We start from the raw sequence: 14,647 nt of genomic DNA, 5'->3' as shown, positions 1-14,647 counted from the left end.
GAAAAAAAGTACAGTGTGAAAAGCATATAAGTGATATCCCTGTATTAACAATTTCTTTCATCAATTGTTTTGCTGCTCCTTTTAGGGTGGACTCTGCGCATGCCTCCTGTACATTGAGTTCTTCTCCATAACAGCCCAGCGAAATGCCTTGGCTGTAGCAGCAAACTGTTGCCAGAGCATGGGGCCTGATGAGTTTCATCTGGTGGCTAACTCGTTACCTCTGCTGTCCGGGAGGCTACAGCACCAGGTAGGATTTTGGTTTATTTCAACCCTGGGGGTGTTTCACAAAGATTAAAGTATGACCTTAGTCGCACTTAAAAGCCGACGCATACATGTACATGATATTCAACGCGCAATCTTATTGATAGATACACAGGAGTGCGCGTCCTCATGACACGATCTGACCAACGCGGTCAAGCCTTTCATACCGTACGCAACTCTGAATTTAAGTGCGACTCTAAGTCATACTTAAATATTTGTGAAACACCCCCCTGGTCTTAAAGCATAAATCATAATAGCACTACCTAAAATCCTCAGCTACTCAAATCTGGCAATTTCCCTAACCCATATTGCATCTATTAAAGGGAATAAAATCAGGATTGTTTTGAAAAATGTCAATTATAAAATTTCCCATATTAATAAAAATTTGCAACCCAAGGTTGCAATATCAAAGTGGATGGCTTCGCACAGTAGGTAGAACATGCCTGTTTTCATTTGAAATACATTTATAATGCTAATATTCAGTTGACTTCACTTTTATATTGGGTGTATTGATCAATCAGTGGGATGCTGCATACAGATTGTATCAGTCTTTTTTTTTTTTTGCCTGAAACATGTTTTTTGTGAAATTTTGTGAATTCTTAATTCTTTCTGTTTTCAGTATCCCAGAATGCTGGGAATTCTATATTTTTACTTGACCAATCACACACATATACTTGATTTTTTTTTTACAGGATAAGAAGTCAGTGGAGAGCTGTTGCCTGTGCTTTGCCCGTCTGGTAGATAATTATCAGAATGATGAGAAACTTCTCTTGCTTATAGCAGAACATGGACTGCTTACCAATCTGCAACAACTGGTATGTATGAGTAATATTAAAGCGACCTTCCATTGACAAATCATGGGGAAATCAATGCTAATCTCAGAACAGAGAAGGGATTCAAGTCTTTGACTCTGCTGCATGCCTGGGGGTGTTGTGTAATAGACGCCGGCATGTCTGGGAGGTCTAATATAGGAGAGCAATGGTTAGTAGACTGACCAACCAGAAGTAAACCACAGAAGCTCAAATTTTTGTTGCAGGTGAGTTGCGGACAATTGGCCAACTCACCCGCAAGGCTTGTACGGAACGATGTGACATGGCCTTAAAGAAAATTGATTATTTATGGCAGGTCAACTTATTCTCTGCAATCCTTAGAAATCATTTTGTAATTTCATCTTTGTTTCTTTTCTTTTATTGTAGTTGGTCGTTACACCCCCCATCATCAGCACGGGGACGTTCATCATGGTCATTCGGATGCTATCACTCATGTGTGCAAACTGCCCGAGCCTCGCTGTTCAGCTCCTTAAACAAAGTAAGATTTGAAGCCTGTTTCATAAAACTTCTTATGATAAGGTTTCCTTAACAGTTTAAAATCATTCAATTTAATTAGCTGTAAGCACACTTGTTACAGAAATTGTTCAAGACTGTTGTAACAAGTCTTTATAAAACAGGAACAGGTGGGTGTTTCATAAAGTTGTTTGTAAAGGTACGCACAACTTTACTGACGACTGGAACATGTTCTAAGGTGCCAAGTCAGCTACATAGGGATGTATCATGTACCACAAGAAAGGGTCACCAGTCTTGCGTAAAGTCGTTCATATCTTACGAACAGCTTCATTAAACACCCACCAGGACCCTTATGAAATTTTATCAGTGGTGTAGAAAAAACTGATAAAATAAACTTTTGCTCTCAACACACTGGAAAGTTTACCTCAAAATTTCTGACTTATCAACGAAGCCTTTATTAATGATGTGACCCTGATCAAACGGATTGAACAGATCATACAATAATCCAGCATTACCTGCACTGGACGTACGATTTTTGTTGTTCTTTGATGTAAATCATGTCAAGTGATCATTAGTTTGATTGTTTGTTTTTCTTTCACAGATATTGCAGAAACGATAAGTTACCTTCTGATTGGCGCTTCAGACTCTTCAAATCTAGATATTGAGGTCAGTTATTTTTTTATTACAAAATAATAATGAAAATAATGATAACAATAGTAATAATAATAATAATAATAATGATAGTAGTAGTAGTAATAATAATGATAATCATTACTACTACTAATAATAGTGATCAGATAATAATAATAACAATAATAAACTATAATTATGTAATAAGATTTGTATAGCGCAGCCACTACATACATATATTATTGATATTATGGATGATGGCAACGTGTATCGCTCATGTTGGTCAAAGGATGTAATATGAATTTGCACATTCCTTTGGACAACTCCACTCGTTTTGTATACATGTTTAGTTGAAATACAAACAGAAACAAATTCAATTTTTTTTTAAATCAATGGTCATAATTAAATTTATCAAAAGTTGTCATTACGCAGCACATGGTATTAAAAAACACCGAACTCCTTTTTATCTTATAAACAGCTTGTATCAAGAAGCCCCCAGGAATTATATGAAATAACCTCTCTCATCAGGTAAGTCATTTAATGCCATTATCCTATAGCACCGCTACCTTTGTTAACATATTTTTTCATGATCTTTTTTCAACAAATATATTCAGCAAATTCAGAACATTTTTTATTAATGATTTTTCATAATTTATACTTACAGATTGACCAGAAGTACATGTATACGCTGGATGAGTCAAATTACAAATCAGTGAATGTGAATAACAATATGATTACAAAGCAAATGATTTAAAAACATGAGTACAGTATGCAAAATGATAATGATTTAATTGTTTTTGTAATGAAAAACGACTTGCCAGATGTATTTCATGACATGGAAAGTTATAGAAAGTTAAAGATGAACAGAGACGGGGGTGGGGGGGATGAGTAAGAGTCAAAAATTAGATTCCAATGGATATGCAGTAAGGGCATAGCTTGATTTGTTGCCAGTGTGTTTCACGGTAAAATGATGTCAGTTCTTGGGAGATTGATTGACTTTGAGAAATGCAAATAATTATATTATATTGGATGGCTCAGAATGGAATACCAGAAATATTCCAAGAGTTTGGGAAAATATTCCACGAATCGAAGATGAGTCGAATATTGGCCCGAACGAGTGGAATATTTCTGGTATTCCATGAAATAAAGCCATCCAATATAATGATTATCATCTACATGTATCCCACCCCTAGCAATCAAAAAGAGGGAGAAATTTGATTAAACAAGTCATATCACTTATCACATTATGCCATTATCACTTCATATGATCAATTTTGGTCGTTGACATGCAACTTGCATGTAGTTCATTATGACGTCATCGAGCGTAGTTGTGCTCTATGCTGCGCACCGCATTGCTTTCATTGTTGTACGCGTTGTATATTTCACGCATTCGCGCATGTGCACTATACTGTTGAATATGCTCTCATATTCAATAGCAAATTTTGTACAGGAGCCTATGGGATATTCTTCGGATTTCGGTCCTTTTTAGTGATACGCTCTGATACAGCAGACCAAAATACGCGTTTTTAATGCAACGCTAGAACACTCTATATAGATGATAATCTCCTTTATTCAACGTTTTAATCATTATGATATACCTTTGTTCTTACCAGTGAGCTGATGCCAAGACTCCCCCGTGATGGGTTGTTCTCTGTCGATGCCTACCTCAAGAAGGTACCCAATCTGATTACTGAGGCTGCCCTCTGGCAGTGGAGAGACGATAGGGGGATGTGGCATCCTTATACACGCATTGATAACAGGATCGTTGAGGTAAAAGATCAATATTTTTGGTTTTGATTATTGAATAACTACTCTGCTCAGTCTGCAGTTTTTTTTCTCTCTTTTTAATGTCACAATATGAAATATGTCTCAATAATATACCATTGTTTGTTAATTTCTTTAGCTTACCATATACCATTGTCTGTTCATTTCTTAAGCTTACCATACATTTGTCTGTTCTATTCTTTAGCTTGCCATACACAATTGTCTTTTTATTTCTTGAGCTTACCATACACTATTGTCAGTTCATTTCTTGAGCATACCTTCCATCGTTGTTGTTTTTTCAATTCTTGAGCTTACCATACACCATTGTCTGTCCATTTCTTGAGCTTACCATACACCATTGACTATTCATTTCTTGAGCTTACCATATACCATTTTCTGTCCATTTCTTGAGCTTACCATACACCATTGTTTGTTCAATTCTTGACCTTACCATACATCATTGTTTGTTGATTTAGGCCGCCCACCAAGCAGGAGAAGATGAAGTGACTCTATCTACTTTGGGACGAACCTACACAATAGATTTCAATGCGATGCAGCAGATTAATGAAGATACCGGTACTGCTAGACCGGTCCAGAGAAGACCTAATCCTGCAGCCGGAACTGGCTCATCTTCTGGTACGTTCTTCCGTCCTTCATTTTTGAAAATCACAGGAGCTCAATCACAATTGCTGGCCTGAAAAATCCAGTTAGCTCAATTTGAGCAAGCCAAATTGCTCTCCTTGGCAAATTGTGGCATGTAATTGACACTCCTGCCATACACCCCCCAGTAAAGGTTACAAAGATCTTGAGATTGCTAGTTGTCCCTCACTCTCCTCCTGGTTAGGTTACAGGGGCCGATTGCACGAAAGGGTCTTTCCAAGGACCGTCTTTCGTGTCGCCCATCTTTTATGATGTGCTGTATGCGGGATATTTCTGAAATGTATGATAAACAAAAAAAAATTGTTTGCTAGCATTTAAATCAATTTGTATACAATATCATGATTTATCACATCATTTTATAAACAAAGATTTTGTTTACTTTAACGGATGAATAAAATATGTTTGCAGGTAATTTATTTTAAATGCGTTTCACGTGGCGCATCATAATAAATGGGCGACACGAAAGATGGTTCTTGCAAAGACCCTTTCGTGCAATCGGCCCCAGAAGAGTGTAAAGATTGTCACATGGTCAAGGTAATTTAATCATCTAAGGGGATAGACCCTTGATCAGTCAGTCTAGTATGATATGAACTGGGCAATACTAATTTACATTGCCTCTTTACCATGACCTGTGTCTATAAATTTGTTACAATATACATTGGGCAATAGTAATTGATATCACCTATTTGCTGATTGTAGCCTCAGTAGTAGTAGCTCATAAAGATGGGCATAAGTTTTTACCATGACCTCAGTCAGTTGATTTAGTATGATATGACACAGGCAATGGTAAATGATAATGCTTCTTCACCTGGTCAGCGCTTCATCAGTAGCACCTCCTGAAGATGGGCAATAATTGTTACCACGACCTCAATGAGTTGATTTGGTATCATACGAATAGGGCAATAGTAATTAATATCACCTCTTTCCCCTAAATTGTAGCTTCATCAGTGACTGCTCCTAAGGAAGATGCTAGAGTGGTGTTCATGAAGGAGGACGGTGAGCAGTCAGCCGCATTCATCAAATCACTCTTTGCCGTTCTATATGAAGTCTACAGCTCATCGGTAAATATGAACTAAGCTATAGAGTCTGATTACTGGGCCCTGTTGCATAAAAGATGTGGAAGCGCCGTGGTGTAGCGGTTCTGACCCCCGCCTTGTAATCAGAGGGTCGTGTGTTCGAATCCCACCATGGCCTAGCGTCCTTTGGCAAGGCATCAATCCACAATTTGCCACTCTCCACCCAGGTGTTAAATGGGTACCCGGTAGGATGCGAAAGCCTATGTAGTATGCCTAGCAATTGAGTCTTGGAACTCTTGTTGGAATGCTCCCCAGGGAGTGGAGAAGGTGCATACATTGTATGTGGGCATGCAAGGATCCAATGACTGGGGCAATAATATATCTGTAAAGTGCTTAGAGACGTCATTCCGATATGTTAAGCGCTATATAACTGCGGAATATTACTATTATAAAGGTAACTTTCCATCCAATGGTATCTTTCATGGATTCCTTGATTGTGATTGGCTGATGAGCATTGTTACCATTGGATGGCAAAGTTACCATAATAGTAACTTTTATGCAACAGAACACAGACAGTAAAAATGTAAATACATTTTGTAGTTGTGGGAAAGACAGAAGTAATTATAGACCTGTATTCTCAAAAGAGGTTACAAGAGCACTGTGGTGAGAAACCATGGACTGCGGAGGTTTTGCGTGCATTGTTAGCCATATTTCATCACGCACTCCAATAAAAGTCCAATTATAAAATGCTCCCCTTCAACAAAGAGTGATTGAATGAAGCGTGATTGTACAAGAAATCTGTATTGTCCATGGTTTTGTACCATGATACTATTGTAACTTTTTTTAGAATGCGGGCCATTATGCTTGAGCTTCAGTTATTGCGTTTGTGTATCACCATCGCTTACATGTAGATGTTATTTCTAACCTAAGGAAAATTTTGAAATTAGCAACCTGTGTATAATGCTTGCTTAAGGTGTAAATTTTCATGAATTCTAGAAATCAGTTTATATAATAATAATAATAATAATAATATAGGGTATTTATATTGCGCACATATCGCACATATAGTATCAACCTTGACATCATTGACATAGAGGTACTTTCTTTCACTCTTGTTTGGTTTTAAGGCTGGACCTGCAGTCAGGCATAAGTGTTTGAAGGCCTTACTAAGAATGGTGTTCTTTGGAAAACCAGATCTTCTGAAAGATATGCTGAAGAATCATGCTGTATCCAGGTAGGAAATGGTCACCATTCTTATATTCATTTCAGAATATTTTTGTATGCATCCACCCACTGTAGGTGGTTGCCGGAAGCAATATTTTTTTCGGCTGTTCTTCTTTCTGGAGAGAACAATTTGACGGGTCGACTTCAAACTTGGCTCATGTATGTGTATGTGGGAGGGATGGTGATCTGATTAGATTTGGGGGGTCATTTTGCCAAAATTTACAGAGGCCATTACATGTATTGAAATATCTTGGTCTTGCGATAACTACAGAACCATTTGACAGTTCAACTTCAATTTTGGTTCATGTACATGTATGCATGAAGGACAATGATCTGATCAAATTTTGTAGGTCCCAAGGTCAAAGGTCACAGAGGCCATTCTTTGAACTTTAAGAAATTTGTTATGTGTAATTCATTCTTGGTTTGGCAATGGCAGAGGCAAAAATAGGACCGTGTGCAGCCAAAGAATACATCTTTCTTATTCTTAGTTGTTAAAAGGTCTCAATCACCAATCAAGGGCAGATTTTGGCACTCTTCAAGAAGCCCTTTTCACACTGTTGTTTTTGTTATTGTAATGCTCTTCCTTGTCACAACGAAACGGTGCTGTGAGCCCTTTCACACTGTTATTTTTTTCTAATGCCTTTATAGTCACATAGCAGCGATGCTATCATCACAAGATCTCAAGGTTGTTGTAGGTGCCCTTCAGATGTCTGAGATACTGATGCAGAAGCTCCCAGATATCTTCCACATCTACTTCCGAAGAGAAGGTAAACACTGATGCAAAATTCCCACTTGGTCTGCACTCATTCTATCTTCTTTCAATTTGGTCTCATTCCACTTGGCCTAATCCAAGCTCATCTACAACCTGTTTGTCTACTAACCATTTGGTCTAAAATCCTCTTGGTATTGTACCTCTTAGTCTAGGTGATCTGGGGTCCGTTGCAGAAAGAGTTGCGTTAAACGCAAGTCAAAAAATCAATCGCAAGTCCCAAATGCGCACTGTTGATTGGTTGAAAATCAAGTTTAGCATGATTTTTAGAGTTGCGATTGATTGTAACTCTTTCTGCAACGGGCCTTAGATATCATTGTTTGCCCATGGACAGTTTCATAATGAATTCAGCTAATGGAAGCTTTTCATCATGTTCTGCCAAGATAAGGTTTCAAACATACTAAAATGCAGGAAAAGAAAATCGATGATGTCATCAGTTTGGTACTCTATAGATTATGTCATTTGTATATCCCTGTATCTACCTCAGATACATGTACAGTCAAAACTGTCTGTTAGTGCCACCCAAAGAAAAGAGAGAAAGTGGCCACTGGAGATAGGTGGTTCCGTATCGCATATGCCTTCAAATTGGAGACAATTTTGGTGGCCACTAAAGATGGATTTTCACTATAGATAGGTGGCTGCTAGACAGGTTTGACTGTATTTGTTGTACAGAGTAGTATGTCATGACCTTTGACCTCTAACCCAGGTGTGATGCATCAAGTGAAGAACCTTGCCGAGGCTACCATCACGGCTGACAGTTCCCCTCCAGTCAAAGACAAGTTCTCGGCCTCCAAGGTCACAGCTTCGGATCCCTCCTCGTCATCGTCGTCATCCACCCCAGCATCGTCTGCCTCCTCCGCATCATCGGCGTCGTCCTCTGCATCATCCACACATACCCCGTCACCCAGGGATACAATCAATATCAATGTGGGCTTGGATTCTGATGGTGTGCCTCAAGGGTATGTACTATCCCCCATACATTAGTGATGAAATACATTCAAATGCTTGCTCTATGAAATACATTCATGTTGAGGATAGATTCAGTCTATGCTGAGTTGTACGTCCTGGTGGGTGTTTCATAAAGCTGTTCGTAAGTTAAGAGTGACTTTAACAACGACTGGTGAACCTTTCTTGTGGTACATGATATATTCATTGGCGATGGTTAAGTGCGTAAGAAAGGATCACCAGTCGTTCTTAAAGTCGCTCTTAACTTACGAACAGCTTTATGAAACGGCCTCCTGGTGGGTCGTTCGTCCGTACAAGACTGCAATTGGAAGAACGTTGCAAGCAATATGTTTAGATAAAGTCCTTTTAGAAAATTGTGTCTTACAGTAGGTTTTTAAAGTGAAATGTCAGGTTAAGGGAATAATAATAATAATATAGGTATATTTACCCAGGGAAGTCACTTCAATTCTGAAAACTGAAGGGAAGGGTAGCATTAATGAGATTGTGAACTTTGTTATTGTCAGCATGCATACATCAAACTAATATGCATATATTGCAGCAGACATAGGAATACTAATTCAAATAAAGGAATCTGGACCATGATGTATTCTAAAAATAGAAATATTGCCCCAGCTGTTTGGCATCATCCTGATAAAGAATAAAGTTCATAGAAATAAGCACTTATAATAATTATTTCGATCTTTATTCCAATTCATCAGACGTCTCAGCGATGCCTTGAAGCTGAAGCGTGCCACGAAGCGAGGTCCTGGTCGAAAGAGTAACCGCTACGCTAGCAACGACGACACGCCATCCCATGGAGGTCACGGCCACCATTATGATGCTATCGATACACCACCTGGTAGACTGAGCGCAGTATCGGTGCCAATGCCTCCTTCATCAAGAGCTGTAGGGGGCAGCAGTGGGGGCAGGACAGGGGTCAGCAAGGGCAAAGGATCCACAGGTATGTAGTAATATATTATAGAAAATATTTATGATAATGATAGGAAAGGGTGCCACCACCAACGTGAAATCAAAATTTGTAAGCATTGATACTACCAATGTTGTCGAAAGACAAGTAAGAAACAACTCTGAGTGTTTATTTCAATAAGACATTGTAACACAGAGCAATTAAGAATCTTTTTTTGTGAATACAACGTTGGACTGGAGTCAACTCCCAAACAAAGTTGTCAATAGTATTTATATTATTTATGATAATGATAGGAAAGGGTGCCACCACCAACATAAAATCAACTTTTTAATCTTTGATACTACCAATGTTGTCGAAAGACAAGTAAGAAACAACTCTGAGTGTTTATTTCAATAAGACATTGCAACACGGAGCAATTAAAAAACTTTTTTTGTGAATACAACGTTGGCCTGGAATCAACTCCCTAACGAAGTTGTCAGCAGTACATCACCAGAGGTGTTTTAAAGCCAAGATCAAAGAAAGCCACGTACGTTTGGACTAAACCCATCTACGCCCTCTCCTAACCCGGTGCATTATTCCAAACGGTCCTGGGGCCCGTTTCGTAAAGAGTTTCTGTTGTAACTTTGCCATTATAGCAACTACCATGGCAACAGGGCTCAGCAGCCAATCAAAATCAAGGTTACCATGGTAGTTGCCATAATGACAAAGCTACAACAGTTGCAACTCTTCATGAAACGGGCCCCTGGACTGTATTACATCCAGATCCAGATGATAATAGTAATAATAATGGTATTGATAATAATGTTAATACATGATTCTAAATAATGATGATAATTATTATACTGATAATAATAATAGTAATAATGGTATTGGTAATATTGATAATAGGCGATTACAAATAATTATTATAAACATGATAGAATAAAGCATAATGATAGGTTGTAGGGCTAATTTTAACAATTGATTAATACACATTAGTAAATGATGATGATAATATTAAAGTAGTGATTAATTGTAGCACTGATTTTAATCTTTGGTCATACACTAGTTATTGCATCAATCATCGGAAACAGCCCCATGATTAGTCGCCAATCTTTATGTTATTGGTAACAAGAGCAGTTGCCTCAATTAATTTGTTACTTTCTGTGACTGAGATATTATCAATGCATATGAGGTTAATGTTAGATACAGAGAGGCTGGAAAGACAAGTCTGACTTGGTTGAGGTGTGGTCTTTATTTACAAGCTACCAAAATCTTTGCAAGTAGGGGATTCTTCATAGAGTTAGGCATAAAGCATTATTGTGTAGATAGGCAGTAATACATGTACATGTATCAACCTACATCACAGTAACATAATTTAATTCCTGGGCCTGTCTATTAAAGAGTTACTATTAATCCGATCAACCACAACTATGGAAAACCAGCAACGCCATCACCTAAAATTCATGTTTGTTCAAAACTATTTTGAGATATGATATATAACTCTTCAATTTATTGTTTTCTTGATAAATTTGGTGTTTTTCCTTTGTTTACAAAGGACATTGTGCGAATTTCCTCTATGAAAAATCATGACAATGATGTTATGTTATCAATTTTCTGGGAACTGCGCTTATACAAGGCCTCTTGGCTTTATTTATGCCGTTCCCCATTTCATTTTCATTTTTACTCTTGCTTATAAATAGTTTCTCATATCTTGCTTGTAAATAGTTTCTCATATCTTGCTTTATATTTGTTTTTTATAATCGAGAATGAAATAAATACAAATTGAATCGAATTGAGTGAATTTCCATATAGTTAAGGTCGATCGGATCTATCGCAACCTTATGTAAGATGGGGCCCTGATATCCTTCCTTCTCTCATTACCACCGTCACATACAGGCAAGATGGTCAGTGGCTCCACCTCCTCACGTTCTTCCTTCCTAGCCAGCCTCAACCTCTCCCGCTGGGGCAGGGGTGCGTCCAACTCCCCGTCCTCGACCAACACCACCCAAAGCAATACGGCCATGGGCAGCGACCACCACCACCACCACCATCACCACCACCACCTGCACACCGCTGCGGGCCGGGAGATGGGTCTGCAGAGGGGCGGAGCCGGGATGGGGTACGGGTCGGATAGGATACTGGGACATGGGAGTGAGACCCTGCTAGGGGTGCAGAAGGATGCCAGCGGGTCGCAGAAGGAGAAGGTTCGAGCGTGGATCAAGGAACAAGGTACGGACTCCTCTCCAACCCTCGTACAATCAAACCAGGGGCTCGTAACACAAAGCTTAGCACTCATCGTGAAGCATTTCAACTTAACTCTACAAATGATGGTTTAAAAGTACTAATTTTAGGAAAAACGAATTGCCTGCCCACCCAAAAAAACATATGAATAGACACCAAAACCAGAGAAAAAGACCACCAAATAAAAAAGTTGTGGCCAAAACTGTGATTTTGGGGGGGTTTGGGCAGCCATTTTGGATTTGAATAAAAAAATATTGTCATTTCATGTTGAGATACATTTCAAAGAATAAATAAAAACTGCTGCTGTGTTAAAATGACCAAAAAAGTATTTTTGACCCATGTATAGTTCACTCCTACTTGTATATGGATTTAACAATTGAGCTTGTCCTTTTGATCCTTTTTTTTTCCAGCCTCTCAATTTATTAGTCAGTACTTCAGCCAAACAGATCACCAAGGGGAGTCACACCCGGCTCTCACGTTACTCAATCAGCTCTGTACTAACGCAGACAAACTTACACTAAAGGTAAATGATCTTGGTCAATCTGTGATGGGATACAATATGTAAAATACCAATATTGAGTCTTGTACAGTAGGGGAAGGCGGGGTAAGTTTTGACACTTTTTGCATTTTGCATGTTAGAATTGATATGACTAATAATATTGTAGAAATAAGTACCTCGCCTTTAAATTTGATTCTTGGAAATATTTTTCACCTATAGGCCTATATAACTTTCTACCCCCACACTGAAAGTCATTGTGACCTTTGAAAAAACGATGTCAAATGGCTCAACTTGCCCCATTTGTGGGGTATGTTGTGCCACTTTCTGGGGTAAGTTGAGCCATAAAAATCTCTGTACAAAATGTATGCGGGAAGAACCAGTATGTCAATTTTATTATTTTAAGTCTTCACTTGCTAATTCTCTATAAATACTAACATCCTCTAAAAGTAAATTATCCTACCTGCCAAGTGTTCCTATTGAATAAGATCATTCTTAATTTGAGAGAAAGGAAATCTCTACTGAAACACAGTCATGTGTTCCTACTTGTATTTCAGAAGGAAAAAAAAAACAGTCGTATGATGTAAAAATTTTCCTATTTCTGGAAATTTCTTAGTAGTTTTTCCCTATTTTGTTGCGGTCAGGGTTGACAGGTATGAATTTGTCGTATAGGTGCAAGAACGCCTTTAACACCTCACTTTCATGAATTGCGTGGGCAAAAATGTCCTTAGCAGTGTGCGGAAGTGCATCGGACATAAGGGCGTTTCGGCACCCATGCAGTGCGCAAAAATGTTTTGCTAAGGGAGTACTAAGGGAGTACTTGCACTGTTTCGACAAATTATCCTCTAGCTATTACCATTTATCAATAAATCCTTGGTTTTTTGTTTTGTTTTGCCCTAGAGTGATGAATGAAGTGAAATTCTAAACAGCCTTTTGTTTTGTTTTGTTTTTTCCCCGTAGGATGATGAAGGAAGTGAAATGCTTGAGAGCATCGCTCACATTCTCACCAATTCTGATATATCTGCCTTTGAGATCCTCCACAGTGGTCTAGTGGTCAAGCTCTTAGAATACATGACCAACAAGAGTGACCACAATCCCGTTTCAAGGGACCTGAGGCTGCAACGCTTTCTACATATATTCCTGCAATGTCCAGTGAGTATTTAGTTTCCATTTGATTCTTGGAGTAATTTTCGTCAACAAGTGATAATGTTATATATCTGTATTTTGTAAATAAAAATATTAGCAGTTTAGTTTGAGCAAACATTTTATTTTATGCATAAATTAGCATAATTCATAATGAGATTTTGCAGAGAAATTGACTTAACTGTTTTGGTGAATATGCTGCACATGACAATGAGTCTGAATCAGGCCCCCCCCCCCCCCCCCCCGGTCTTTTAGAGCATCGAAATAGCCCATTTTGTTAAGGGTTAAATGAAAATTGAATTCATCAAGCATTCTTGCTGTATACTCCTTGGTGAAAAATGTGTGTATTATGAATGATGTTTTTTGATCAAATAAGCTAAGATGATTTCAGCAATTTTTTTTAAAAATCTGAATATTAGGCTCCGGGCAGTCCTCCATTCACATCGCTGGAGATCCCCGAGAATCCGCCTTTCACATCGCTCGTCTCCAAGATCAACGGCTGCATCAACCATCTGGAGCAGTTCCCGGTCAAAGTTCACGACCTGCCCGGCGCCGGGGGGTCGTCCGGCGGAACCAGGGGGTCGCAAGCCCTCAAGTTCTTCAACACACACCAGCTGAAGTGCCAGCTGCAGAGACACCCCGACTGTGCCAACCTGAGACAGTGGAGGGGTGGACCGGTCAAGATTGACCCTCTGGCCTTGGTGCAGGCCATTGAGAGGTATCTCATGGTCAGGAACTATGGACGGATGAGACAGGTCAGTATATTTGAGCCGTGGTGTAGTGGTTCTGACTCTCGCCTTGTAAACAGAGGGTTGTGTGTTCGAACCCCGCCGCGGTCTAGCGTCCTTCGGCAAGGCGTTAATCCATACTTTGCCACTCTCGACCCAGGTGCTAAATGGGTACCCGGTAGGATGCGAAGGATATTGTATGTTTGAATTTGCCAGCGCCATAATGAGGCTGCGATGAATGCAACGAATGCTCCCCAGGGAGTTGATATTGTGCACTTTTCGTGCAGAATTGAAATGGATCCAATGACCGGGGTGATATGCTGTAAAGCGCTTTGAGCCATTCTGGGAAAAGCACTATATAAAAATTGGCAATTATTATCTTTGTGGTATTTGTATTATTTACTTATTTACGACTCATGGTATGGAACACCCTATCAGCAAAGGCTGTTTTTTTTTTGAAGGGGTCCATTTCTCTAACATTAGGGCCTTTTGTGTTCTTGATAGTGTCACAAACCCACCAAGGGCCCATTCCGGAAAGAGTAGCATTCAAACTCAACTTGAAAAATCAAATGGAAAT

At 39.0% G+C, this 14,647-nt stretch overlaps 1 protein-coding gene across 1 annotated transcript in view; it reads left to right on the top strand.

Annotated features, from left to right (window-relative positions):
* Nucleotides 1-14,647, top strand: part of LOC129278897 (E3 ubiquitin-protein ligase TRIP12-like) — a 62,046-nt gene that overhangs the window by 27,045 nt on the left and 20,354 nt on the right. The window contains exons 12-27 of the mRNA XM_064111628.1: nt 86-247; nt 954-1,076; nt 1,458-1,569; nt 2,146-2,210; nt 2,653-2,702; nt 3,788-3,944; nt 4,415-4,574; nt 5,538-5,659; nt 6,742-6,848; nt 7,487-7,605; nt 8,314-8,566; nt 9,272-9,513; nt 11,359-11,691; nt 12,114-12,226; nt 13,160-13,351; nt 13,762-14,097. Coding sequence (XP_063967698.1) covers nt 86-247; nt 954-1,076; nt 1,458-1,569; nt 2,146-2,210; nt 2,653-2,702; nt 3,788-3,944; nt 4,415-4,574; nt 5,538-5,659; nt 6,742-6,848; nt 7,487-7,605; nt 8,314-8,566; nt 9,272-9,513; nt 11,359-11,691; nt 12,114-12,226; nt 13,160-13,351; nt 13,762-14,097 — 2,646 coding nt within the window. The remainder of the gene's footprint in view (nt 1-85; nt 248-953; nt 1,077-1,457; nt 1,570-2,145; nt 2,211-2,652; nt 2,703-3,787; nt 3,945-4,414; nt 4,575-5,537; nt 5,660-6,741; nt 6,849-7,486; nt 7,606-8,313; nt 8,567-9,271; nt 9,514-11,358; nt 11,692-12,113; nt 12,227-13,159; nt 13,352-13,761; nt 14,098-14,647) is intronic.

Source organism: Lytechinus pictus, chromosome 16 (assembly GCF_037042905.1).
Source record: "Lytechinus pictus isolate F3 Inbred chromosome 16, Lp3.0, whole genome shotgun sequence".
NCBI classification, from domain to species: Eukaryota; Metazoa; Echinodermata; class Echinoidea; order Temnopleuroida; family Toxopneustidae; genus Lytechinus; species Lytechinus pictus.
Note: the sequence above shows the minus strand (reverse complement) of the source record. Positions and strands in the feature narration are given on the sequence as shown.